This window comes from Siphateles boraxobius, unplaced genomic scaffold (assembly GCF_051911475.1).
Source record: "Siphateles boraxobius isolate OS27281-9 unplaced genomic scaffold, OSU_SipBor_1 65, whole genome shotgun sequence".
Lineage (NCBI taxonomy): Eukaryota > Metazoa > Chordata > Actinopteri > Cypriniformes > Leuciscidae > Siphateles > Siphateles boraxobius.
The window spans coordinates 10821901-10849677 of NW_027509192.1; the positions used below are offsets into that span (position 1 = coordinate 10821901).

Here is a 27777-nt window from a genome sequence, read left to right on the forward strand (position 1 = left end):
TAGCAACATCTGAACATGGTATTCTGTTCTTTATTCCAAGGTTATACTAGTCATACCGCATCTTGAGACAAAACAATGACACTGACCAATTTTAAGATGTGTCAGTGCAAATTAAAACTGTTGAAACAGTTAGTCTGGGACTAGGTTTAAGCCTAGTCTGTGAAACCAGGATTCGATGTCCTATATACTTAAGATCCTTTGGTAAGGGTCACAGGTAAGTCATAACATCTGGAAGAACTCTTCTCATCTGGGTCGCTGTTGAATTCTCCTGGAGTCTCTTCTTTTGGCATGATCACATGCCTCTAAAAATAATCAACAACCCCTGCAAGTACATTTAAATAAACCATAGGCAATATATTTTCCCTTCAAGGCTGAGGTTGGGTAAGGAAGTCACTGGAATAGAACATGAAAACTACATCCACACAGAGCACGGATGCAAACTTCTACAATTAAGTAGTAGTGTACATCTAGTGCGTTATTGACCTTCATGACCTTAGACACAGTTGTCTTTACTTCTCATACAGCTATCATGAGAAGAGCAGAAAAAATGAATAAGAATAAAGTTCTCTTTCTACAAAATATATATATATTTTCCAATTCATTATATCATATAAGAAGAATCCACCTCCTTCATTATAAAAATACAAAGAGAAAGAAAATGTGAAGTGCATTAAACATGTTGTGCTTCCTCAAACTGGGGTTTGCATATAGGAACAGAGGGTTCGTAAATCTTAAAAAGGTTAAATTAAAATAAAAACAATTAAATGTAACCGCTTACTAAAAATATACTTGTGTAGTATGCTGTATCTACCCAGCACTGCACAGTTTGGTGTATTTTGGACTTAGCATGTTTGTTGTTAAAAACCAGTATTTAAACTCTAATACAATTTTGACAGTACATTTTAATAACAAACAAAGGCAACTATATTCCTTATAATGTTAAGGATGATTCCCCCACCCGGAAATGTGTGTTTCCTGAGCTCTGATTGGCTGACTGGAGCAGCATGACGCGGCTAAAAAACCCAATCGTGAGATGCCACACTTTGGTTACTTTGAAGAGCTCCGGGTTTGTACATCCGTCTGCGCTTTCTCTTTCATTGAGTGCAGGGTGCTAGATACAACGGGCCTTTTTTCGGGCATTCCTTCTCTATACAGCACCACCTTAAAAAGAAGCAATCAATTGAGGGCTGCCAGGATATTAGCCATTCCCTCCACTTTTGCACTGAAAAGGGTTTGAAATGATGCTAGCCGTGCTATTTGTCGCTGCTTTTGCAGCGGCCGCGCGCGCGAGTGATGTGCTCGAGTTCACAGATGACGATTTTGACAGTAAAATCGGACACCACGACATCATTCTGGTGGAATTCTTCGCACCATGGTGAGTGTTCAAGACGATTCTGCCTTTTTAATTATGTTTTCGCCATGCGATTTTGACATTTAGTGCACTAGAGCTTACTCTAGGTAACTAATATACGCCAATACACCATCTTATTGGCTTATAATTGACAGTGACTATTTTTATTAAGCTTTTTTTCTAGATACCAAACCTACCAAGTAGGAATAACGTTTGGGAATTGCATGCACACACGTGACTTTTAATAATACTGTAAGGCTATGTATGCGTGCTAAAGCGAAAGTAACCGTAACCGCTGTTTGTCTACTCACTTTATTCTGCAAGGTCTTGAGATGTCTAACGTATAATAAATCTGAGAATGTATGTAGAGTGATGATGACTTTTTAATCGCTCACTGAGATTTGAATGGACCCGTGCGGCTTCATATTTGTGGATGAAACTCATTGTCAATCATTTCCTGTTTGTATCTTTTCCTCTTTGCTAATAACTTACTATAGTGGGTTACTTTTCTGTTAGTCCCTCGCGTTGTGCACAAAATCTCATTTTGGATTCCATGGGGCGAAAGAAAGTCATTCAGGTGTTGGACCACATGAGATTGAGTAACTGATGATGACTTCTCATTTTTAGGTCAGCTGTCCCTTTAAGAACTTGTATTCTGTTCTTCTGCAAGAAGCGTACGTTCTAAATTATTGGGTTTTTGTTCTCCGTGTGAAATGGTAGGATTTTAGACACATTTGCAGATTTAAATAATTCAATTTGAATATGTCAGATTTAATGTTTGTAGTAGTTTGCAGCTTTAGGCAGTTTATTAGGTAGAAATCTTAGATGTGGGTGGGAAACAAGGATGTTTGGAGGCTCGGCCTCCCTCCGTTGTAACGTTTTGATTGGTCAATGAAGTTTCGCTGGCCGTGTGTGATTGGATAACGCTCGATTACGTAATTCAGCGTTACTAACTAACCTGGGACTTAACTTTTAAATGAGTTACCTTTCATAGGCAGTCTAGAAAAACTGAGGACAGATCAACCAAAAATTAATATTGGCATTTACTCAGCCTCATATTTCTCTTTTTTTGTGATTTGTCTTTGATGTTGTGAAAGGCCTCAGTCACCATTCACATTAATTTTATATTTTCCCTATTATTTGTCTTGTAGCCTGATTTTACAAAATAAAAAACCTCATGTGTCATGTTCACTTTTAGGTGTGGCCATTGCAAACGTCTTGCCCCCGAGTATGAGGCAGCCGCCACTCGACTAAAAGGCATCGTCTCACTTGCTAAGGTATTGTTATTCAATCCTGCAAACTTTCTGTAACACGTTTATATAATCATATTATAGACTTTAATATTTTTCAGATTGCCGTATTCCGTTGAAGACCTATTTGAAATGATTTGGCCTTCCCTTGTTTAAAAGAAGTGTGCACTTGTAGTGTACTTCAATTCTTAAGTATATTTTTTAAAAGCTGCACATGCAGATAATGTAATGCTAGTGAAATAAAAGCCCTCTTAAGTGTACATAGTTTCCTAAGTTCACTTTGTTATAATGTCAAATTAAAAGTTTTACTTTAAGTACTTTAAAAATTGTTTTGTTAATCTTTTGTCATGCTTTAAAGTACACCTTTTTGTGTTGACTAACATACTAAAGCACATAATAGTATTTGATTATAATTTTAAATGTAATGTTTGATTATTACGTTTTAAGTTAATGTTTTTAATGTTCTAAATTACAATTTCATTAACAATGTTTTATTACAAATATATTTAAATGCATGAAATTAACAATGATATATATCATACATAGTATATTTTAGTTTAGTAAGTTCAGCAGTACACTTTATTCATATTTGAAAGATAATAGAAATTATGAAGTTGCATACAAAGAAAGTCCTGAGTCAGTTGAAAAAAGAACACTAAAGTTAAATTAACATGCCTCTAAACTGTAATACATTTTTATTTAATTGCATATAACATGCATTGTACACATGCAATAACATGCAAGTGTCCGAAAACATTAATTTCACAATGGTTGTCTTTGGTCTGATGGAGGATTGCTATTAATGTTCATCTCCGATATGATCCAGGTGGACTGTACAGTCAATTCCAACGTGTGCAGCAAATATGGCGTGAGCGGGTACCCAACACTGAAGATTTTCAGAGACGGAGAGGATTCTGGTGGCTACGATGGTCCCAGGACAGCAGGTATATTTTCATATCTTTTAAGTGATGCTGTAAGTAGTTTTTTTTTAATCAGATTATTAATATCTTTTGTTTCTTCATTACTCCAACAGATGGAATCGTTAGCCACCTGAAGAAGCAGGCAGGCCCAGCCTCGGTGGAGCTCAAGAGTCAGGCTGAGTTTGAGAAGTTCATCGGGGACCGTGATGCCAGTGTTGTGGGTAAGTGCCGGTGTTATATAGTAACGTTTAGTGCCTCATATTAGCCCTGATTATACTGTATTGCATCAATACTCTTTGGTCTAATGTTTCTCCGTGTCTCCAGGCTTCTTCGCTGATGGAGGAAGTACTGCTCAGGGAGAGTTTCTGAAGGCGGCCAGTGCTTTCAGAGAGTCCTACCGTTTCGCCCACACTAACGTTGAGGACTTAATAAAGAAACATGACGATGATGGAGAGTATGTGGCATTTTTTTTTTCTGTTCCTAGTTCTTTTGGTTTCAGTTTTGCAGAGAAATTCAACTTGTTTCCCACTTCTAATTTAAAAAACGTTATATATCCATATTGCAGGGGTATTATTTTGTTCCGACCTCCTCATCTCAGCAACAAATTTGAAGATGGCAGTGTGAAGTTCACTGAGGAGAAATTCACAAGCGCAAAGATCAAGAAGTTCATTCAGGACAACATGTAAGTTTCAGCTTTATTATTACAGTATGGAAATGAGTAAAATAGGGCACGGAGTTGCTCAAATCTGCATTCTTTTCTGATGTATTTGATGGACAAATATTTGATATCAGTCCTTTTCTCATCATATACCAGTTTTGGCATCTGTCCCCACATGACTGATGACAACAAAGACCAGCTGAAAGGCAAAGACTTGTTGGTGGCCTACTATGATGTGGACTATGAGAAGAACCCCAAGGGTTCCAACTACTGGAGGAACAGGTAGAACTTGAACTCAGTGTTGATAATGCTTTCTCAGGGCCATTGAAATGTGTTTTTATATAAAAGTGATGTGATGTTTTATTACAAGATACCCCCCAAATATATTATAGTTCCCAAAAATCGTAAAACATTTTCGTTACTTGAAATAAAATTAACTTTACTGTAAATAAAGTAAAATGCACCAACTCATATTATTTCAGCTAGTTGCCTTTTTTTTTTTTTGACGTTCTGAAGTAACTAAAACTAAAGCTGAAATAAAAAAACTAATAAAAAATGTAGACATTTAAATATAAAATGTCAAAAAAATGTGCAAAAAGTTACTACATTTTCATAATTAAGGTAATTAAAACTAAAATTAAACAATTTTTATATAGATAGATCTAGATAAAGATACAGATACTATGGAAGCTTGTTTCCGCCACTAAATAAATAAATAATAATAATAATTGCGACTTTTATCTCACAATTCTGACTTTTTTCTCACAATTGCCAGTTTACATCTCGCAATTCTGACTTTATTTCTCAGAATTGCGAGATATAAAGTCAGAATTGCGTGATATAAAGTCGCAATTGCGTGTTATAAAGTCAATTGCGAGAGAGAACTAAGAATTCTGACTTTTTTTCTCGCAATTACGACTTTACATCACGCAATTCTGACTTTATAACACATAATTTCGAGTTTATATCTCGCAATTCTGACATATTTTCTCAGAATTGTAAGATATAAACTCGCAATTGCGAGTTATAAAGTCCAATTCTATGGGGCAAAAAAAAGACTGACTTTTTTCCTCTCAGAATAGTTTATATCTCACAATTCTGACTTTATAACAAGCAATTGCGACTTTATATCACGCAATTCTGACTTTATAACACGCAATTGCGACTTTATATTACGTATTTCTGACTTTATATCTCACAATTCTGACTTTATAACAAGCAATTGCGACTTTATATCACGCAATTCTGACTTTATAACTCACAATTCTGACTTTATAACACGCAATTGCGACTTTATATTACGTATTTCTGACTTTATATCTCACAATTCTGACTTTATATCTTACAATTCTGACTTTATAACACGCAATTGCGACTATATATCACGCAATTCTGACTTTATATCTCGCAATTCTGAGAAATAAAGTCAGAATTGTGAGTAAAAAGTCGCAATTACCTTTTTTATTTTTCATTCTGTGGCGGAAACAAGCTTCCATAGACACACACACACACACACACACACACACACACACGTTATATAAACAAACTTTTATTTTAGATGCGATTGATCACAATTACTCTATATATTTTTTCTCCTGTGCCTGGAAAAGTCTAAAGAAATTTCTACATTTTTTTACATTTCTATATGAGTGTATGTACATTTTTCCAGTTGTGTGTTCTGCCTCTAATTTCTCTTTGTCTGTATACTGATGTGTTATTCTCAAATATAACTTTTTTTTTTTATTTGAATGAAGCGCAAGTGAGTGTGTTGTCATGCTCTGATAATCCTTGTCTCTCTGCAGGGTAATGAAGGTGGCCAAGAGCTTCCTGGATCAGGGGAAGACGCTCAGCTTCGCTGTGGCCAGTAAGAACAGCTTCAGTCATGACGTGTCTGAGTTGGGTCTGGATGGCAGCAGTGGAGAGTTGCCTCTCGTCGGCATCCGCACTGCCAAGGGAGACAAATACGTCATGAACGACGAGTTCTCGTACGTTTTTATTTAGTTGTTTTTGCACAAAGAGAATCTTGTTTTGTAGGAAAAAAGAAATCAATTTCTTCTGTGTCTGCAGTCGAGATGGAAAGGCCTTGGAGAAGTTCCTGCAAGATTATTTTGATGGAAAACTGAAGCGTTACCTCAAATCTGAACCCGTTCCTGAGAACAACGATGGCCCTGTGAAGGTGCGTCAGAGGATTGCGTTTCAGCATTGATTAATAATAATGTTTTGTTCATATTTGTATATTTAATTTAAGTAGTTTACATAACCTGCAATTTCACCCATGTTATTCCAGGTTCTTGTGGCTGAGAACTTTGACTCAATTGTAAATGATGAAAGCAAAGACGTTCTCATCGAGTTTTACGCCCCCTGGTGTGGACACTGCAAGAGCCTGGAGCCTAAATACAAAGAACTTGGAGAGAAGGTGAGTTTAGACCTTGAGTATTATATTGGTCACTTTGAAATATTGACCTGAACAGCACTGTTTCATAAATATGATCTTTTTCACAGCTTTCCGACAGTCCAAACATTGTCATTGCAAAGATGGATGCCACCGCTAATGATGTCCCCTCTCAATATGAAGTTAGAGGGTATGTCATCTACGAACGAACACAAAAGTTTTCGGTCTCATTTGTAGTTTGAACTGTTGCTAATGAATTCCCCACTATCTTCCCTTTCAGATTCCCCACCATCTATTTCTCCCCAGCTGGTCAGAAGCAGAATCCAAAGAAATATGAGGTTTGTTTATTTGACTTTGGTTAATACAAACTTTCATACTTCCATCAAGAAATTAACAGAATGGATCTTGTTTGACTTTCAGGGAGGTCGTGAAGTCAGCGACTTCATTTCATACCTGAAGAGAGAGGCTACAAGCCCTGTGGTGGTTCAAGATGAAGAGAAGCCAAAGAAGAAAAAGTCTGAGTTATAAACAATCACAGCCTAACAACCAAGGAGGGAATTCTTGCAGGAGACATAAATTATATTCCAAACTTTAGAGAAGCGAGTGCTCTGACCCACGTCACATTGTCGGCCCTCTCTTGGGCGTGCTGCTCTGGGAACACTGATGAAGCTTGTGACGGGACGGCCAGACTGGGGTTTTTTTTTTTTTTTTTTTAGATAAGTGGAAGAGGTACAGATCTGTCAATTTGAGATTGTTTTCCCTACACTGTACCTTGGAAAGATGCACTTTTGAGACCAATTCTACACATTACTTTCACATGGAAAAGGGGAGGGGGATTTGGTGAATTGTTTTCTTTTTTGTACTTTTTTTTTTTTTTGTATGTTTGGAAGGATCGTGAAATAAAAGGCCCACTAAACCTATAATCGCGCTGGTTTCTTTTTAAACATTTAAAAAAATATATTTATATGTGTGTGTAATTAAATAGTTTGATTTGTATGTGGCAGCCGCATAGGACTTGCAGACATATTTATAAGAGAATCACGATTGTTGTAGCACTGTTATTTACCAACACCTGACACCAAACAGTTTGTTTTGAGCAAAATTGACAAGTTTTTAATCCTTGTCTACCTCTCTTTGAGAGCATTTGTGACCGCTGATCTTCTTGATGTACATGTTTCTAAATTTTAAAATCTATAAAATAGCATCTAAAGAAAAGACTGGTAAACCATCTTCAGCATGATCTTATTTCAAATGACTTTCACTTGTAATTCATTTAAAGTTTAAGTTTTTGGCTGCCTTTATCTGTTTGACTTATCTGAAAGTCAGATATTATCTGATGTGTTTAACTGTCAAAAAATATCAAGGTGTATTTCTGTTAAGATTACATGCTATAGGCTACAGTGAAAACCTGCTAAATTAATTGAAACTGAACACAGAAATCAACAAACATTAGTAATACACTAGATGGCGCACTTGACTCAGTCAGTGACACTGGCATACGAGAAATATATATTTATAACATATTTTTTTAAATTAGAAATGTTTGCCGACTTTATAGGTTAGAGAAAATCGACATCATAATTTTAACTCGTATAAGGAATGATTCTATATAGAATGTTAAGAGTTTTTCTGTTAGACGCACAATAGAACGTTTTAGTGGGGTATGGTATCGATTCCACTATGGTATCGTTTTATTTTAATTACGTTTTATTAATTAAACCACTCGTACACATTTTATCCCCTAGAAGAATTGAAATGGCCCCATGAAAGCAAAAAAAAAGGGTGGAAAAAAAAAAAAGAGTATTCCAGCCTTATTGGAGCTCACCGGCCTACGAAACTCCTGATCAGGTATGAAAAAAGGTAATTTAGTTTAGACATCAACTAATTCATAATTTTGCAGTAGTTAACCAGTAGTTTTTAACTTACCGAAGGAACAAATGCAAGGTATGTATGTATACCCGGGTGTGTGTATGTTCACTACTCACTGCTCCTAATATGTGTGCACTAACATGAATGGGTTAAATGCAGACTGCGAATTCCAAGTCTGGATTGCCATCATTGGCCTTAACCACCTCATTAAAACGGTTTATTACATGTCCAGATATTTCACTAGGCTATTAGGAAAAACATCCACATGCATAGGTTTAAGAACAACAGTGTCTTTATTAAAATAATCTGTTTAACATTTACATTTATTTCACATTATGACAAGATGTTGCAAACGAGCTGCCAAACTGATTAAAAAAAAAACATGCTACATAAAAAATACACAGTACAATGAGCACAAATAAATAAAGCACTAACACATTGAACAAACAAAAGCAATTAAAGCTTAATTTAATTACACTGAAACATGTAAAAAATGTTTCCACCTTATTTTCACAATAAATGTTCAGATCAGACTAGTTTAAACTTCCATGAGTTATACTGTACCTATCTGATGCCATATGTAACATCTGTATAATACACAAAAGTAAGAAATATACAATATTGGGTAATGCATTATTATAAATGAGACAAAAGGTCAGCTAAAACAGATAGACAATAAAACTTGTTTAAAAAAAAGTGTTTGATTTTCTAAAATAAAGATAAGGCAACCAAAAGTATGACAGACTTAGTCTAGAAGTTTCTTTCGGCTGTAAGTCTTACTAAATGTCCTTCGCCTTTTCGGCTGGCAAAGGGGAGAGATATCCAGCTCAGCCTTTGATGCTGTTGGGAGAAAGTATAAATTATTATGCTATTATTAACATAAATGCTTAAAAATAAGTAAAACCAGATCTAATATTTTCTACAATTGTGACAGGACTTGTTAATTCTTGGCTATTTTGCTAATTTCATTCATAAGATAATAAAAATCACAACATGAAGCAATGGTGAGAGAGGGTTGAGATTAAAAACGTGATCCAGATTTGAACTTTTGTCACTTGAACGAACACTAAAGCTCAATGTGTTGATGCATACGCAATAAGCTTTTGGCCAGAGCTCCAACAAGAAAGAGGGTAAAAGAGCATACCCAATTCAACAAACAAAAATTGAGCTAAAACAAAGTTCCCGTTGACAAAAAAAAAAATACTGTGATATCAGCTTCATTCTCAATCATCAGATTAAGTAACTCTGTCTACTCTGACTCAGGGTCATAGCTCTAAATATACCTTCATTGTCTTACCATTAAATTGTGATGATTCATTGATTACAGCTGATTTTTTGTATAACAGAGGTGACTGAGTGAGCGCGAAGATTCCGCTGGCAGACACAGGTTTCTTTACTTTAGGGGTGTCCACTGCAACACATTCAAACACCAACGTTTACAGACAAGTTACGGAAACACAAGGAACATGCTATAAATTGAACCCAAGTTTTACTGTACCTTTTATGCTCTTCCATGCAAACTGTTCAGACTTCGTAGGGTCTCCAGCATCACACTCTTGAACCACAGTCTCGGTCCAGTCCATGCCTTCTGGTGAGCACTGATGGTCCCTCACCTGGCTTGATCTCAAACCCAGTTTTCTTTGACTGACTGGGGTGCTCAGCGACTCCTTGAGTTCTTCCACCCCCTGAATATGGAAAACCCCTTCAAGTTCTGGGTCCTCCAATACCCCAGGCTTTTCCAGGAGAGGGACCAGCTCTTTGCTCCCGCAACTCTCAATTCGAGCCCTTTTCTTGCGAGGCCAACTATTGAGGTTCTCTGGGGTTGACCATCCTCTGCTTTGAGGAGATGGAGTCAGTGGGGACGCCAAAGGGGATTGGCTACTTGCCGGATACCGTGTGGGCGTGATCGACTGACATATGTATGTCTGTACACCCTTCCCAGGTGTACCTTTGGCAGGGGTTCCTCGACTGCAGAGTGATGGAGATAAGCAGCCAGGATGTCTAGAACACTGCGCAAGAGGGCCGTCAACTTGTGGCGCCTTGACATTTGACATGTTACGGTGCACAAAATGTGAGACCATGCCTTTTGTTGCATTACTAGGTGCATCACCTGCATTGAAAGAATCGGTCCGTCTTAACTTGAGTTTAGGCAGACCTGACGCCTGGATTTCCATCTCCACTTCATAAGTAAGTGGTTGTGGACTGGACTTCTTTCCACATGCAGGAGTTCGCCTTGTTCTTGGGGTGGACATTTTTGCTGTTCCCGAGGGATATCCAAGACGTGCTTCCGCTTCTCGTTGGCGCCGGTCTGGAGTTTGACGGAAGCCATAGCTTCGACTCGCTGTTGTTGCGGACAGGTTGGCATGTTTGCCTTCAAATTCAAAAACCTCTGAGGATCTAGACGGTTTCCTTGAGAAAGCGATGTTCATCTTAATTCCCCCTATGAGCTGGGTCTTCACCACTGAGGCCTCCGATATATCAATGCTTTCATCATCTGTGGTAACACTTAATTCAGAGCAATCAAACTGTTGGGAGTCAGAAGATGATGCATCTTCCGTTTTTCCATGGTTGGTTTCAATTTGCGCAATTATTTTATCCTCCTGTGGATATTTTCCTAAATTATTGATGGATGAACTTCTTTGATGGCTGATATCTGATCCAGAAGGACCAAGGGCCGGTGATGCACTTAATTTTGCTACAGCCAAAGACAGACCTTTAAAGGGTGAAGGGCAAGTACCTGCAATGGGGCAAGACTTATTTGAAGGCGACAAGGACACTTTAATAGGTGTCCTACCGGAGCGAGTGCATATCCTGTGTGCTGGGCTGGGGCTTTTTATGGGCGTTTGTAAATTTGGTTTTAATGGTGAAACGCAAAAAGGAAATGGTCCGGAAACAGACTGTTGTGAGTCAACAGAGGCGAACTGATCAGACTCTTCAGTAAACTTGCAAGGTAAGCTCAGTGTTCTTTTCATCTTTCCTAATCTCGTGATGGACTGAGACGTTTCAAGTTCAAGATTTTCAGGAATTTCAAGTGTTCTAGGCATCATTCTAGGAGATGCCTTAGATTTCCTTTGGGGCACCTTGTCAGGTGTTTTGAAAACTGTTATTTCCTCTTGGCTGCTATTCTTGCCAGGTGTAATCAGCCTTGGTGAGTATCTTTTTGTAAACATCGGAGACTCCGGCACATTATTTGGGTTTTCTGACAGGTGTTTACGTGGAGATGGAGACCATGTCACATTCTTTTTTGGCGTTCTACCATTTGGGCTCCTAAGCAAAGCGCCATCTGGAGAAACACAATTCAAGAGGGTTTTCATTGGAGTCTTAAGTATCCCCTTCAGTGGGCTTTTCTTAGGTGTCTCTATCCCCAAATTCTTCGCATCAGGTGAGCAAAAGGGGGTCCCTCGCAGAATCATCCCATTCTCCCTAACTGTTTGGCTAGGAGTTCTTGGGGACCGAGGGGTTCTACACCCAGCTGCAGATCCTAGTGGATCAGATCTTAACTTCTGTGGAGTTTTGTTATGACTCTGGAAAAAAAAATGTTTGGATCTTATTAATGCATAAGGAGATGACAGGACTTGCTCCTTTGGTATTCCATGTTATTATAATCAACTGCAAAACAAAAGGGATATTACCTCCAAAACTGCAGAGCTAAGTGACAACTCTTTGCTGCCATGATCTTCTGAAGAGGATACTGTAGTGTGCCGTAGGCGACCAGGAGACTGAGTAGCACCAAAAAGAAGCCGAACTGGTGACCTAACAGAACTAACATCAAATCCACCTGAAAAATGGAGACAATGCTACTTTGAGGCAATGTTTAGTTTTTGAACATGGTGTTCAGGTGTATGCTGTGGCATTCAGAGCAGAAGCATTTTGTGTCCAGTAGCTTAATGACATGTGGTATATTTTTAGTGCCACTAAAACACTTTCACTATTTTTTCTGCTAACCTTTGTCCTCAGAGGGGCAGAGTTGAGAAGAGGAGATGGCACGGTCCAGGTTTCGTGATCGTGGCTGTGAGCTTGAATAGAAAACACTGGAATGTCTCCTGGTAAGGCTTTTAATTCTTGGGCTCCTCCTCAAATCTAAGAACAAATTATTTATAAGAGCACCTTCTATTAGTAAGTGGTCACTCTGTTTGACATTGTGGCAAAATCTTAAGACACCAACCAGCAGCAGGTTTGACAGGAGACTCCTCAATAATGCACACATCAGATTCTCCAGATCTCCTGTGACCAAGAGGTAAATAGAAACACAGAAGATTTAAATTCTAAACTGGAAGCTTCCCATACAAATGACAGGTAAATTGAACAAATATAGTGACAATTGAAAGATAATTGTAAGTCTTAGGACTCACCTGCCAGTCCTTTGCCGGTGAAGTAAGCGATTGGACCTCTGCTTATGCAGTGGTGTCTCAGACACTTTCTTTGTCAGAAGAGTGTGCCGTTCTGAAATTCAAAGGTTTTAAGATTCAAGTTCACACACTACAGTGGTGATTTATGAAACAATCTCTCACTAAAAACAAAACAAAAAAACATTACCATTATCTTCCATATTTGAACGCTTGCGTTTCTTGAGTCCTTCAACTGCTGACACGGACTGGCTTCTTGGCATTTTAGACGATTTTGAGGGCGATACGGTCACTTGGTTGAAGAGATTTCTCCTAACCTTTGTTACCTCTGTGAACAAAAAAGTTACAAAAACAGATCACAACAACTTTTTAAGTAGCTCGACAATGCTAGGACAACATGAAGACTAAAATGGGATGAGCCAATTACCTTGAACTGCTTGCTTTGGTGGTGGTGGTTGTTCTTCCACAGCAGGTTTTTCTAATGGGACACATAGTTTTGGCTTTGCCTGAAATTCCCCAAATAGGTACTTTAGTATTTTGGTTCTTCCAACTAGGGATGCCAATTTACACAAATTCCCATGATCGATCATCATTTAAATTAATTAACTTTAATACTGCAAGATGCGTCTACTGGGATCGGCATGACAGGGTGTGCAATTGCCACTAAAAACACCAGCTTCCTCACCTGAATGAAAATCTTTTTTACTCTAAATAATAGGATAGTATAGGATTGTGAAATTAATCTATTTAATTTAAGATCATTTGATAAAATGATCACAGCGAATATATAAAGAATTGATGACTGGATGAGGATTTATTAGGAAAAAAAATAACACCGGGGTACCGATGCTGCCATGAAGCAAGGTGGATTCAGCAGACTGGCATCAATAATTCCACTTATAGTGCGGTAACCACACCTCAATACATAGTTCCGTTGTTTTATTTAAAGACATTTGTCAGAGTTTTGTCCTTAAAATGCTCTTGTGTGTACAGTAAAACAAATGTATTACCCTCCATTGCCAATTACAAAACATTTTAAAATTTTAGAGCTAGTAAGGGAGGCTTGAGCCATTGATAAGCAGACAAATGCAGTTATGAGAGAGAGAGAGAGAGAGAGAGAGAGAGAGAGAGGAAGAGAGAAATTGATTGGCTTAAACGTGTGTAAATTAACTGCTTCAAGAATGTTACTACAATGTTACTACCTCCATACTGAGAAATGTCATGCAGTTTTGCAGAAGCGAAAATAAAGCGAAAGTCACTGACTACAAGATTCTATACGTGTCTATGTTTCCGTGTCTCTGTACTGTAATTGTGTGTATTTGTTAACAACCTCCTTGCCGTCTACTTGTTCGTTTGCATGTCAGACATTATTTTATCTTTTGTTCATACTGCCTCAATAATTAAATGTAAAGGTTTTATTTATTTTATTTGCAGTCACAGAAAACCTCTCGGTAAAACGCAAAGAATATTCGAAGACACTGTGCATTCTTGTATCATGCATTGCATTTTACACATTATTCCATATCCATTTTGAGCCAGTGAATGTAAAACCTGGTGTATTGTTTTAAGTTTATCAAATAAAACAAATTTTCAATACATTTTTTAAAAGATTTGTTTTGAAATAAACGGCTAACCCACCTATTCCATTGCATGGCTTAAAGACATTCATTTATAAATGATCTTCCTGGTTTAGTTATTGATACATTTAAATTTTGGTATCAAGTTTTATATTCTGTGCTATAATATATTAATTCAATGACAAAACAGATTGTATTCATCTTAAAATAAAACTTTATTTTGCATGAACACATGCTATCTTTACCCACGAGGCGGGGGTAAAGTTATTAACAATGAATAATCAACCATCGATTAATCGTTAGCATCCCTACTTCTGACTTAAGAAATCCTCGTTACAAGGAACAGATCCGAAAATAATACTATAAAAGCAATGGGGAAAAGAAAGCTCACCAGGCGTGTGGACTTTCTTGGCATTTCTATCTGTCGAAGTGCTTGAGGAGCCTCAGTCATGCTTTTGTGGCGCGTGATCATGTTCTGTCTGCAAAAACGAGAGAAAATTATACTATATAAGTTATATGTCCCCTTAGATACAAAGCACTTGAAATAATTACACATTGTTTTCTATGACAATCAAACAAACAAACCTCCTCTTCTTAGCAGAGCGATTGCGGAGTTCCTCCAGATAATCTCCAATACTGGATACGTTACTCTGTATGGCAGAGAAAGGTGAAGAACTCAAAGACACACTATCTTTGGCCAAAGAGTCATCACTGAAGAAATCAGAAGGCAGGACGGCAATGAGCGCCTCGGGCAACTGAGTTCCTAAACTGTGGTACACGTCTGCCAGGACCTTAGGGATGCTGTTCAGGTACCTGGGAGATACCATACCAGAGATCACATCTCATGAATTGCATTAAATTTGCATTTTCATTAAAATTCCTGAATCGCTGATACAATAACTTACACGGACAGAACTTCATCCTGCATAAACTTGGATAAGTAGACAGCATCTTTACTCCGGGATATAATCCGGAACATATCAGCCACCTTAATTCAACATGAAAGTAAAAAGAAAATCAATCAATCAAGATATTTCACTACAAACAACATACGATTTCTGCATGCAAGTCCATGATGACTTTGATGGATAGTTAAACAATAGGTTATGACTTTTGAGGTTTTTAAAGGTTTATTGTCTCCTTACATCCTCCACTCTTTGTTCAACAACCTCCTCGTCGTCTTGTTGTTCTGGTTGTCTGCACAACTCAAGTCTGAGAACTGCTTGCAGCTGGCATCTATATAAAGAATAATGTTTTGAAGACAAAAATCTATTACCTTGACATTATCAATATGGAGGTATGTTTCAAGATTACTGTTCTGTCACCTGGACATTGATTTGGTTTTGGTCTGAATACTTACTCCCTGATTTTACTTTCTTCATCTGAAGAATTTCCATAAAGCTGACGAATAGACTGACAGGATTTCAATAGATGCTTCTGCACCAAATCCAAGAATGATACCTGCTGAAAAATTGTTAAATGTACGGTTAAATGAAAATTTGTATAAAAAGCCCCTTTCCTCATGAAGTTCATTACTGTCTTTGCCAAACAAACAACATTTCAGTTACACATTTCCTGAATGATTACATGACTTGGTCTTCACCAAACTAGCATGACCAATAAACTACCATATCAACATCATACAACTCTTAGAAGCATTTATACATTAGCATTTATTTTGAAAACATTTTCAACACAGGTAGTTTAACATTTCTGACTTTAAGTAAATGCAAAATGAACTAAATAGAGTAAGAAGGGCACAACAGAGTTCATTATACAAATGCACACAGTATATGGAGACCATGTTTTGAAGTTGTCTGCAGCCAGACAACACAGCGGTGTGATTCTGACGCAAGTGTTCCTCTGACTCACCTCCACGTCAGTGTTAGTTTTGATGAATGCCTTTACAAATGAAAGCAAATCCTGGACCTGAGAGGGAACAGACACAGATCTATTCTCCACAGCTTTCTGATAAGTGAGTCCCAGGTGGGAGAGCAGCTGTTCCTCACTGCTGAAGTCTGTATGAGAGTCCATGAATATCAGCATTAACACTTTATTTACCCAAGTTCGGATGATTATATCATTTATATATTTATTATATCCATTTATCACCCTGGCTTTAAAATCTATTATCTACTCACACATGAGGCTAGGCTTGGTGCGATCCCCAGAGCATCTCTTGCCCCCTTTTTCAGCCCCTTTGGCAGATCTAGCAGAGCTGCTATCAGCCTGAGTCTTTTGAGCTTTCACATTCAAGCGAGCAAAATTCAGCATCTGTAGAGAGCGACTCATGGTCTTCATCTTCTGTCTTACTGGTGTGCATTGTGTACCTCCTGAAAAGAGCAGATTAAGCCATAGATAACAATAATAAAAACAGTGAATCTGACAGTTGTTTATTCATGATATTTGTAACAAAAACACTGCAAATATTTAGTAAATACTCAATGTATCATTCCCCTCATCATGCACAATTGGTACGTACTTTTTTTGGACCTCAGGTTGCCACTGGATCCAGCTGTGTTGCTCTGATAGAGCTCTGAAAGACTGCTGGTGATCTCCTGCTGAGTATCTGAGTACTCCTCTCCCTGCTCCTCTACCTCAGGAGCTGCATGCAGGAGCCTGTACATGTAAAACAGATCTTTTAGTACTAGAATAAAAATAGACCATGACAGAAAACAATATGTGCCACCTTTTTTTAGTAGAAATTTTAAATGGGGCATGTGATGATTTTTAACGTTTTCCTTTTCCTTTCGTGTGTAATGCATCTGTTTGTGTATGTATAAGATCTGCATAGTCTTCCACAAAAGGGATTTATTCTAACAGAGAACACTGCTCCAAACCTGCCTAAAACACTCAGGTAAACAGCGCATTTAAGAAAGACTGGGAATAGAGGTACAGTGATAATCTACAGTATGTGAAAAATAATGTGTTTTTGAACATTAAAGCATTATAACCTATTCTATTACACCCAATAACCAAAATAATGAACTTTTAAAATAGCATAGGACCCCTTTCATGCCATATCAGCAGTTGAGGCTTTTTTTCATGAAAAGAGCTGTGTTACATAGGAGATGTATAAATACAATAAAATACACCAAACAAAATACAATAAAATAAAATAGAAAAGTACAACAGATTAAAATGTTTTACATTTTTTCAAAAAGACCTTAAGAGATCTTACTAATATATAAAATAAAATGTTTTAAAAGAGTGAAAGATTCCAAACCTCATTGATTCCATTAAGTTGCAGCTTATTCCTGATTGGTCAGACAGAGGAAACCAACCCTCTACCACCCCATTTCTCCTTGAACAAGACCCTTGCTTGAGCTCTTGATCGGCCCAGTCAGGAACTAATGGCATCTTCACTTGATCTGGAAACCGCAAGAACATTATTTTAAAAATAGAATCCAAACCTTATTCACACTGCACAAAAAACCCCAATTACTTCAGATAAAACAAACACCTGAGCAATCCTCATCCTCCATGATGTCATACATGACATTGAGAACACTGCTGACAACATCAGGTAAGTCACTGGAAATGTCTGTAGTGTCCAAAGAAACAAGGTCTGCGGGCAGAAGCTGGTCTTCCTGAGTAACCAGAGGCTGAAGCACAGTGAGCTGAGCCATGCAGGAGGAGAGCACCGACAGCACCGCCGAACACAACACACCTCCTTCACTCACTTCTGCTAGCTGTGTAAATACAGTCAAAAGATATTATTCTCAAGATTTGTGCATTTTATGCTAACATCACCTGTCATGGAGCATAAACTGCTCTTGCATTTCTTTGCACAACTTAAACACGTAAAGATTTTAATATAAAGCAAAAGGCCACAACATGCATTACATTAAGGGTCCACTATTACATTGAGTGCTCAAAATAACATGCATCCTAAAATAATAATCCTAAAATAGCATGTATATTATACCATACTGATTTATTTATATACTTAGCTAAGATTACACTTTTAAAATAAACCAGTTATCCCATAAGCAAAAATGTTTATTAGTCTAACTGTAGTTGTACAGGAATGTATATTCTACCACATTATACAGCACTACATGTGATTCCAATCATATTTCATAGCTGAAACTATCCTACTGAGTGCATTAGTACCTGTCCCCTTTTTCCCGGAAATATTTTTTCAATCATTTTTCCCACAGGGATTTAGAAATAGTCTTCGTTAAAGAATAATAAGCCATGAACCAAGCCAAGCAACTACGAAGTGAATCACAACACTACAAACACTGATTTTAAGCAAAACAAGTACAAGACTGTGTACTTAACGGATTTAGAGAGGGAAAGAACTACAATTCCATGAAGAATTGCGAGCGGCATAATCAAATAAAAACGATGGAAACATAATACAACTATCTACAAATGTTGATTATATGTATAAAAACAATATATTTTACATTTATTGGCAAAAATGCATACAAACATTTCAGTATTTTGTGAGCTTAGAGATATCGGATTAAGTCCTTTGCAATGCTTCATGGGACTGGGCAGAGCTAAAGGGCTATTCTGAAGCATCTTGCTTGTTTCTACTCTCTGAATTTTCTGTACAGCATCATGGGTAATACTCACCAGGAATTCCACATTTAATCATGATTATTGTAAAAAATAATCCATGCTGACGGCTTCAGCAGAAGCAAATACCATGGATTAACAACATTGTATCTCTTTAAAGGTTTATTTTAAAAGTTACTGTTCAAAATCAATTTCCTTATGGAAAACAATGAATGCAGTTTTTACTTCCGGAATCGGACTGTTGCCCTCTATAATAAAACAGCACAAAAGATTAGGTCATTTTACCATGGCAGATCCTCCAGTAGACAGCTCCTTTAAGTGCTGAAACACCTCCTGTCCCAGTTCAGCATCTGGGCACTGAAGTATCCAGCTCTCTGAGGCTGGACGTGAGAGGGAGATGATGTTGAAGTCCTGCAGGACACCTCTGAGAATCACATCCACAGGAACACGCAGAAACCTCTGCCTGCATGATACCGGCTCCAGAGTCACGTTAAAGGAACACCTGTTTCCATCTGCCACAAAAAGATTCAAAGTAGTTATTAATTCATTACTACAAATAATAAAATGATTAAGTAAATAAAAATGCACCAGCGGCATTATATTTACCCGCAATCCAGGAAAGCGATCCACTCAAAGGAGGAAACACTTGTTGGTGCATTCTTTCAGAAAACTGAAGGTAGCCATTGATGAAATCTATAGGAAAGGCATCTAGTCCCAAAGCCAGTGAATGGCTTACACCAGGATGCTTGTCCATCAGTGGCAAACCAGGCGACAGCATGGGCACCACCCGTCCACCAACCTGAAGGAGAAGCTCTGCCAATGTGTCTGTGCCGGTGTAGTCCTCCACCATATGATGAGCCTGTTAAAAAAAAAAAAACATACTGTAGACAAAAACACTGAAATAAACACTTTTTTCTAAACTCTATAAGAGCACCACTTACCTTCAATATACCCGAATCAGCCCAATGAAGCACAACTTTGCGCTGCATAAGCATATCTATGAGACCTTTGGGCAGAACCTGCTCATGTATGTTTCTATGATGTCTACTGTCAACGCTACGGATGGACAGGTAGTCATCCAACTCTGCTTTGGACCGTGGACATTCAGATATGACAAAAAGGATATTTCTGTCAAGGCTTAACATGTCATAGTCCTGCAGAGGGATATTTCCGCCATTTCGACTGGACCTTCTTGGTCTCAGTGTCACCTTCGTGGGAGATGTGAGATCAGGTCTATCCCACTGGAAGTCTAGGAGGATCTCTTTCAAGGCATTTTGGACACAACTAGCCGGGCTGGGTTTCAGTTTATGTGATCTTTCCCGACTTCTGGGTGACTTTCCTTCTAGGCTGAATTTGACAAGCAGCTCCTCTTCGAAATCACTGAACACCTTCTCCTCGAGTTCCTTGAAATCAGATCCTCTGCTTATAAGTGTTGCACTTTGCACATTCCTTGAATAGAAGAATTTATAGCCCCATCGCACTTTTTCCAGTCCATATTTGTGTCCCAAACTAAGCAGGACTCTCAGTATCCAGCGTTTGAGGTGGTTTTGATAGGCACTAGCCGTGCTGTTGATCCCCTCTTGTCGATAATCCACATCGATGGCAAAAACAACATTCTGAGAGGCCATTACTGCACTTAAAAGGAAGTCATGCACAATATTATCGCAAATGCTACACGTTTAAAACTCGATAAGATAGAGAAAACAGAGGCGAAACCAGTCTTTTAAAATGTCAATAAACTCATTTGAACGTTAAACGAGCAATATCTCACGAGCAGCTGTTGCGAACGAACACACACGTAAGTTACGTTATTTTTCTCAACACGAGTCATGATTCATGTCGCTGTTGAGCAAAAACAACTCAAAACAGTTTGTAATGAACTACGTCTATCTAAAATAAACGGTTAAAAATAACGGAAAATATATAAAAACAGCATTTTGAAAGTATTGTTTTGTTAAACTTTTGGGTTTCCGTTAGCCATCGCTTTTCTTCTCTGCCTTAAACTCTTCGCGCTTCAGATTTCGGTGACTGTCATTGGCTGGAGCAAACGAACTTTAAAAACGTCATTAATACCGCTTTGTGTGATAGGTCCAGAGAGCTCCATCCGTAAAAAATACAAAGTCAATCGTTTTTCGCTCCGTGAATGGTTCACTGTCATGTCAATGAAAAGAGCTTCTTCTCGTGCGTAGTATGCAGTGCGTTTTCATGTGTTACTGGCATCTACTGGACAGAAGTCAAAGTTGAAAAGTGATTCAAATTTGAGTTTTGTTTTATTGTAATATTTAAGAATATGAGCATCTGAACAGCGCCAAAGAAAAGACTAATGAGCAGGAATAGCACAGAAAATTAGTTTAGTGTTATAAACTACTATAATGTGTGTTACTAATATTGTGGTTTGTATGTGCTTATTAATGTATTGTTTTTTTGTTATGTATTGTTTATTATTATAAAAAAAAGAAAATACCACTCATTACCAATTAACAGTAACATAATATATTGTATTATACTTTTTTATTAAAATTTTGCTATAGTTTTGTATATTTGGCAATTATATACAAAACACTGCTATTATTTCCACTTTTACAGTTTGAACACATGAAAATAAGAGTAAAAAGAGTATGAGTAAGATGAGTAAAAAAAAGAGTAAAATATATGAATATTTGTAAAAGATATTGACCTCGACGTCAGTGGCCTACTCATGGCGTGTGGCCATGTTACTTTTAGATATATATGGTTAGTTGACGGCAGATTTTTTTTATACGAACAGTATTAAAAGGGGTCTCCTTTACGATATATTTCTCAGAACTGAGTTTGGTCTCTCCCCTCAGCCTCTCAAATGATTGCATATTCAGGATGCAGACACCATTTATGGATTGAGTTGAAGTTCTTATGTTTTTTATCTTTGAAAGATCAAGACATTTGGCCACTTAGTTTGTTGCCTGGACAGCATTAGTCATTGGGTCTGTTGAGGATAAAAACAGAAAAGAGAACAAATTGTACTGACCAATGGCTCTTTGGCCCAGACACTGTTTAAAAAACATATAACAAAGGAATGTTGTTGCTTTTAATGCACAAAACCAAAAGTGACAGCACACAGCTTTACAATCCATCTGAATTAAAACCAAAAACTGCCTTTTTATCTTTAATACAACTTAGTATAAACTGTAATAACTAGCTTAAATGTTCATTTAGATCAATCAGGTCAGGGATTCTAGATTTGATCATTTTCATTGTGCACAGAATTTCCCCCCAGCCTTTGCAGAATAGAACTTACAGGGTAAAGAGCAGGATAAAATAATAAATGATTTTACATAGCAAGCCATTGGAGAATAGACGTGTTTACTTTGGCAAATATCTCTGCGTCATAACACAAAATGAAAATGTCAGCAGAGCATTTAAAAGAAGGCCCAGATACGTTCGCAGTCATAATCACAGAAATGATTATGATCAACATTTTCAACATTTCAACAAATGTCAGAAACTTGACCGCATCGAAAACCTCCGTGCATCTATCCAGAGCAGAATTAGACAGCTGTTTATATGGTAAGGATGAAGTGCAGCACCATATATCACACACAATATCGATCCATTTATATTCCCTGACACATATATTCATAATTCTTTGCATGGCATCAATTGCCATCCGCCTCATTGATGGTTTGAGGAAATGAGAGTGTGTAAATAGGCTACCCTGTGCTCATTCAGTATCCTTGTATCCATCAGGTCAAAGGGAGAAACAGACAGACATTGGGAGAACAAGGGCAACATGGCGCTTCCAGTTATGTGCTTTTGGTTCTGACCCAAAGCCCAAAGGGTTCTGCTTTGTGGTGAATGAGAATGTAGGTCAGGGATTCAGCAAACAAATGCTTTTGCAGACAGAACCCAGACAGCCTTGAACAGGCAAGAGGAGAATGATAAGCGAAAGTCAGGTGAATAAGCAATGAAATGCATTCAAATGAATGTAAAAGACCTCTTATTTGTACCATTTTCCCCAAATCTGACTTTTGATCTTCTATCAAGTGCCATGTGGTGAAGATGGATCTAAGAGTTTCCAAAAAAGGGACAATACCTAATTTTCTGAGTATTTATTATTTTTTGCCCATCAGAAAATGTTGTCAAAGGTCGGGAAGTATTATCTCCTAAATGACTGAAAATTCAATCAATGGTGGGGAAGCGTTATCTCATAAATGATGGAAAAGTCTGTCAATGGCTGGGAAGCCTTGTCTCATTAATGACGGAAAATTTTGTCAATGGTGGGGAAGCGTTATTTCATAAATGATGGAAAAGTCTGTCAATGGCTGGGAAGCCTTGTCTCATTAATGCCGGAAAATTTTGTCAATGGCGGGAAAGCGTTATCTCATAAATGACGGAAAATTTAGTCAATGGTGGGGAAGCGTTATTTCATAAATGACGAATTTTTTTTAAATTTAGGCTTGGAAGGAGTCTTTTAACACTGGTGGTTTCCTTGACGCACTCCCTTCTCAACAATATTTTCATAAAGATCTTCATTCGGGAAGGAATAAGCGATAAGAACAATCTGTTATATAACCAAGAACAGTGGGGCCAGTCCAAATGCCTGCTGGGAACATTATGTTTTTAATTAAAGCCTGTTTTTGTTCAGCGCACATTACGTACTCGACAGGGCTCCTGTATTCAGACAGATTTGCAGTCATATTTATATTCTAAAGTTCATGAAGTTCAAAAATGATGTTAGTTCTGAAAAGGGTCCGAAAATAAAGCCTAAGAAATAATGCATATCTATAAAGGGGTGTATTAGGCTTGATGAAAGAAGCAAGGCCTACATGTAAATGCCGGTAGACTGATTGAGAGAGAGAGAGAGAGAGAGAGAGAGAGAGAGAGAGAGAGAGAGAGAGAATGATAGAATGATAGAATGATAGAAGGAGACAAGACAGTCTGGTGGAAATGAACATAGTTTGTTTTCACAACAGTTCCAAAACATCATATTTCACAGACCTCACTATCACCATGGCAACCACACTACGCAAAGTAGGTTACTGAGGCGCTTCGCTGCAGAAAGGGGAGATAGGATAGGATATACTCCAGAAAGGATATTTCCTCTGAAGAAATGATTTATGATTTGTTTATGTTAAAATGTGTTACCATATCTAGTTTAATATGTAGTGAAAACTATGTGAGCCATTCTTAGGATGATTTATCGACACAGAAACATCAAAGTCACCATGAAATCAAAATGGACATTTCTTGTTTTTTATGCAATATTGCAGCATTTATTATAAATGATTTATCCCTGTGCACATTATGTTCCCACAAAATCTTTAATCAAAATAACTTCCCCTCCCTCCTCCTCCTGTTCTCTTATGTTCTCTTTTATGATGTGTTTACTGTCTCGAGGGCGGGACAACCTGTCACTCACATGAGATCGACCAATAGCAAACCACAACCATCCAATCAATTCCAGATGGACAAAATCAAGTCCTGCCCTATATTTTTTCTTGTTCGAAACGCCGTTTCACTCGAATATATGTCACAAAAGGGAAGAAAAGACTATAGCAACTTCCATTTTAATGCCGACTTTATGCATGTTAACATAATCGTGCTACAGCATGTTTTGCGCAGTAGACCAACATTCTTCATTATTCTGTCCATGTATACATGCCACAAAGTGTAATACTTAACATATTTTAAGCGTTAAATGTTCAAAGTCTACTTCAGTTTTGACGTGAACGCTTAATGTATGTGTAGAGTCGAATGTATAGCCTTTCAAACTATACTTGATTTGATGACGAGCGCAAACACAGGAACTCCACATGTGCACACTAGAAAGTTTCATTCTTGTATAGTGTCTGTGCACAGATGGAAGTGCAATGGTTTTTTCTTGCCTGTTGTGACGTATATCTGAGTGAAACAGCTTCTCAAACAAGAAAAAATGTGGGGCAAGACTTGCTTTAGTCTATTGGGAAATGACTGGATGGTTGTGGTTTGCTATTGGTGGATCTCATGTGAGTGACAGGTTGATCCCGCCCTCACACCTGTAAACGCATCATCAGAGAAGAGTAGAGATGACACTGCAAGAGGGAGGGGAAGTTATTTTAATTAAAGATTATGAGGGCACATACATTTTTTTTAAAAAAGTGCATGGATAAATAATTTATAAATACTTCATAAAACAATGTGAGTTTTTGGAGGTGGGGTTATATGTTTGTCTGGCCAATAGCAGAAGGGGGTGTTAAAGGGAAACCTGTATGAAAACAGTCATTATTTTTGCACATCTATTGTGAAATTATACACTTCACATTTAATGTTAATAATATTCAACTGAAACATTGCCTGCCAATTCAGAAAGCATAGAGATGAAGAATTAGTTTGACACAGTGGGTGAAAGGGTAATCCCTCAAACATAAATAAACTCAGTCACACCGTTTTGTGTCAAGCACAGTCTTTCACAACACTGCAGAATCCCCAGTTGGATGGAGAGGCAAGATTTCTTATAATGTAACTAGATCAGAAGGCAAGTCATGAGATGCTATTTTTACATGCCATCTGTATTGGCTGATAGAGATCAGATATTGAAATCAGAGGCATTGACTCCAGATATAGAGAGACAGATAAAATGTGGTTGCGTCATGTGAATGTGGACACATGCTGTCATCTGAGATAATAGGTGATCATTATTATGAGAAGTCATAATAGCTCATTATAATATGTAATGAAGAGTCATAAACAGACTTCACAACACCTTTCACTTTCTTTTAACCCCTTTTACTCTCGTTTTATGCTTTAGCATTTGGATCTGTCAGAGGACAACCCCAATGTTTATTTGTATCTATTTATTTTTATATTAAGTAAGAAACCAATAAAGAAAATAATGAGATACAGATAAAAGTACAAATGCTTATTTTGCTAATCATAGTGACATTATAATTTAGTTTTAAGTCATGTTCTCACTTTTTTTAGTATTCATACTTTTTAGTCACACTGTAGTCTTGTATTTTTTCCCCTTTTTCCATTATAGTATGCTCATTAACATCACACTTTCCCTTTTTTAGCACTTGTATATTTATTTTATAATTTCATATTTTTCATAAAAGTTTCTGTACACAAATGATTGGCTGATCTGTAAATGTCTAAACAGCACAACAAGAGAAAAATGAATTCAATGTTATAAAGTTTATTTATATAACTATGAAAGAAAGTATGAAACAAATTAACAAAGATAATAGTCAAATTGAAGTATAAAGGCTGTTTTTCTCTTACATACAGTGATAGTGACTTTACAAGTCCACAGTGTCAACAGAACGATTTTCTAAATATCACTATGTTATAACAAAATAATCTGCGAATAAATATAAGATACATTTGAAAAGTACAATAATTTGCTCCTCGTCGAGTTCATTAGTAAGTTCACCATTCTGGCAGACTTGGACATCAGGGTTTAAAACCTTGTCTGAATGCGGATTATTTTCTGTAAAAATACATCTCGGTATCTCTGTTGTACCGCTTTTAGTTTGTTCAGCAATGAATTATAACAAAATGTGACAAATGTGTCTACATCCTGCCCAGCAGTGGAGGACCCATTCGACTGTGCAAACTTAAGCAGGCACAAGGGATATGCATAACATCAGTCTATTAAAATGAAATCGGAATCATGTTTCTTGTCAAGTCAGATGACAGATGAAACCTCACCGGTCCTCGAGTCTTGTACGATACAAAAAGGAATTTGCGTAAGCATTTACGTGGTTTCTGAAATCTTCCAATGTGCTACAACTCTGCTCTTGCAGAGGTAAACAATTATTGTGCCAGTGTTACTCGACTGGAATCTGCACATTTAAGAGGCATATCATAACTACTATGGATTAACGGATGTGAATGAGGAATTCGACAGGAAGATATGTGCGAAATGCATTGAATTCCAGTCCTGTCATCCTTCCTCTCTTCTCATTGCGCCGAGTCTGAGTCGCTGGAGTCCAGACTGGCCTGTGCAGACGCGGTGCGGCAGCTCTGTGTGGATCCCGCGTGGTGCAAGGTCTGTGTGCTTCTCCTGAGACTCTCCAGCGACTGAAGGAAGGACCGTCTGGCCCGTTCTTCCTCCATAGGTGAAGCCCCTTCCTCCTCCACTTCGGCGATCTCTGCAAAAGTCACCGGCTGGGTCTTGAAGCGGGCGTCTCGGGGCCGCCGCGGACGGTTTCGGCCCCGAGCCAGACACTTGGGGACCGGTAGCTGCTGGGGAAACTCCTCCATGGCCGATGCCAAGACGTGTGCGGGCAGAACGGCGAATCCCACCGTCTCCATCGGACGGGAAGCCATGTATCTGGATGGCAAGGGCTGGCCGTTCGTCTTCTGAGATGTTAGGAGAGCCTTGCAATTCTCCAGGTTTCCCTTTGGTGAAGGTTTTAAAGTAGCTTTCTCTTTTCCTTGTATCCTTCTTGTCAGAAGGTGAGGCTAACAAACAGCTTGAGAATACAACTTCCAGAAGATACTCTAGGTGTATATCGGTTCACTCCGTCTGTATCTCTGTTGTTTCTGAGCGTGCCACTGACAGGGATGAACCAGCTCGGGCTTTTATATGCTTCACTCCCCTAACGCTCTGGCTCCGCCCACCCACTGAGAACAGTCATGGTTCCGGCTGCCATACCAGTCCCTCCAAATCAGATCCTTGAAATAAATGCCAGTCAGAGAGGGAGTTGGGAAAGAAGAAGTGGGAGGGGCAGGAGAGATGAGGATATGTGCAGAGAGGGAATCAGAAAAGGGAGAAATAAACCAATGGCCAGGAGCAGAAAAATAGGGAGTGAGAGGACATGGGCTAAGAAAAGAGGAAAAAGAACAAAAGCTTTGGAGAAATCTATACATCATACTATACAAATACAGTCATTTTGCGTAAAGAAAATGAAGCTGTTTTAGGATC

General features: G+C 38.0%; 3 protein-coding genes across 4 annotated transcripts; 1 reads left to right on the plus strand and 2 right to left on the minus strand.

Annotated features, from left to right (window-relative positions):
* The first annotated feature begins 1035 nt into the window (after positions 1-1035).
* pdia3 (protein disulfide isomerase family A, member 3) lies at positions 1036-7494 on the plus strand. The gene is made up of 13 exons (XM_077210899.1): positions 1036-1375; positions 2550-2628; positions 3428-3545; positions 3635-3742; positions 3846-3975; positions 4087-4203; positions 4336-4461; positions 5982-6164; positions 6247-6355; positions 6467-6595; positions 6682-6761; positions 6852-6909; positions 6992-7494. The coding sequence occupies exons 1-13, from the start codon at positions 1239-1241 to the stop codon at positions 7097-7099; spliced, it is 1482 nt and encodes a 493-aa protein (XP_077067014.1). The 5' UTR covers positions 1036-1238; the 3' UTR covers positions 7100-7494.
* A 1220-nt stretch (positions 7495-8714) lies between these two features.
* Positions 8715-21078, minus strand: ticrr (TopBP1-interacting, checkpoint, and replication regulator). 2 transcript variants are annotated; one of them, XM_077210903.1, is made up of 22 exons: positions 19835-21078; positions 19500-19752; positions 19179-19405; positions 17827-18055; positions 17590-17734; positions 16846-16982; positions 16505-16696; positions 16236-16381; positions 15724-15827; positions 15509-15599; positions 15269-15351; positions 14949-15176; positions 14755-14842; positions 13214-13292; positions 12977-13114; positions 12793-12883; positions 12606-12664; positions 12386-12520; positions 12073-12218; positions 9939-11964; positions 9738-9851; positions 8715-9280 (listed from the first exon to the last, which is right to left on the minus strand). In XM_077210903.1, exons 1-22 carry the CDS (start codon positions 20519-20521, stop codon positions 9186-9188), a joined length of 5493 nt encoding a protein of 1830 aa, XP_077067018.1. In that variant the 5' UTR covers positions 20522-21078; the 3' UTR covers positions 8715-9185. The 2 variants fall into 2 exon arrangements, with proteins under 2 accessions (XP_077067018.1, XP_077067019.1); XM_077210904.1 differs by having other exon boundaries at positions 15724-15824; positions 19835-20909.
* A 4835-nt stretch (positions 21079-25913) lies between these two features.
* On the minus strand, positions 25914-27699 carry cunh11orf96 (chromosome unknown C11orf96 homolog). Its single transcript, XM_077210905.1, has one exon. The coding sequence runs from the start codon at positions 27177-27179 to the stop codon at positions 26811-26813; it is 369 nt and encodes a 122-aa protein (XP_077067020.1). The 5' UTR covers positions 27180-27699; the 3' UTR covers positions 25914-26810.
* Positions 27700-27777: the final 78 nt, after the last annotated feature.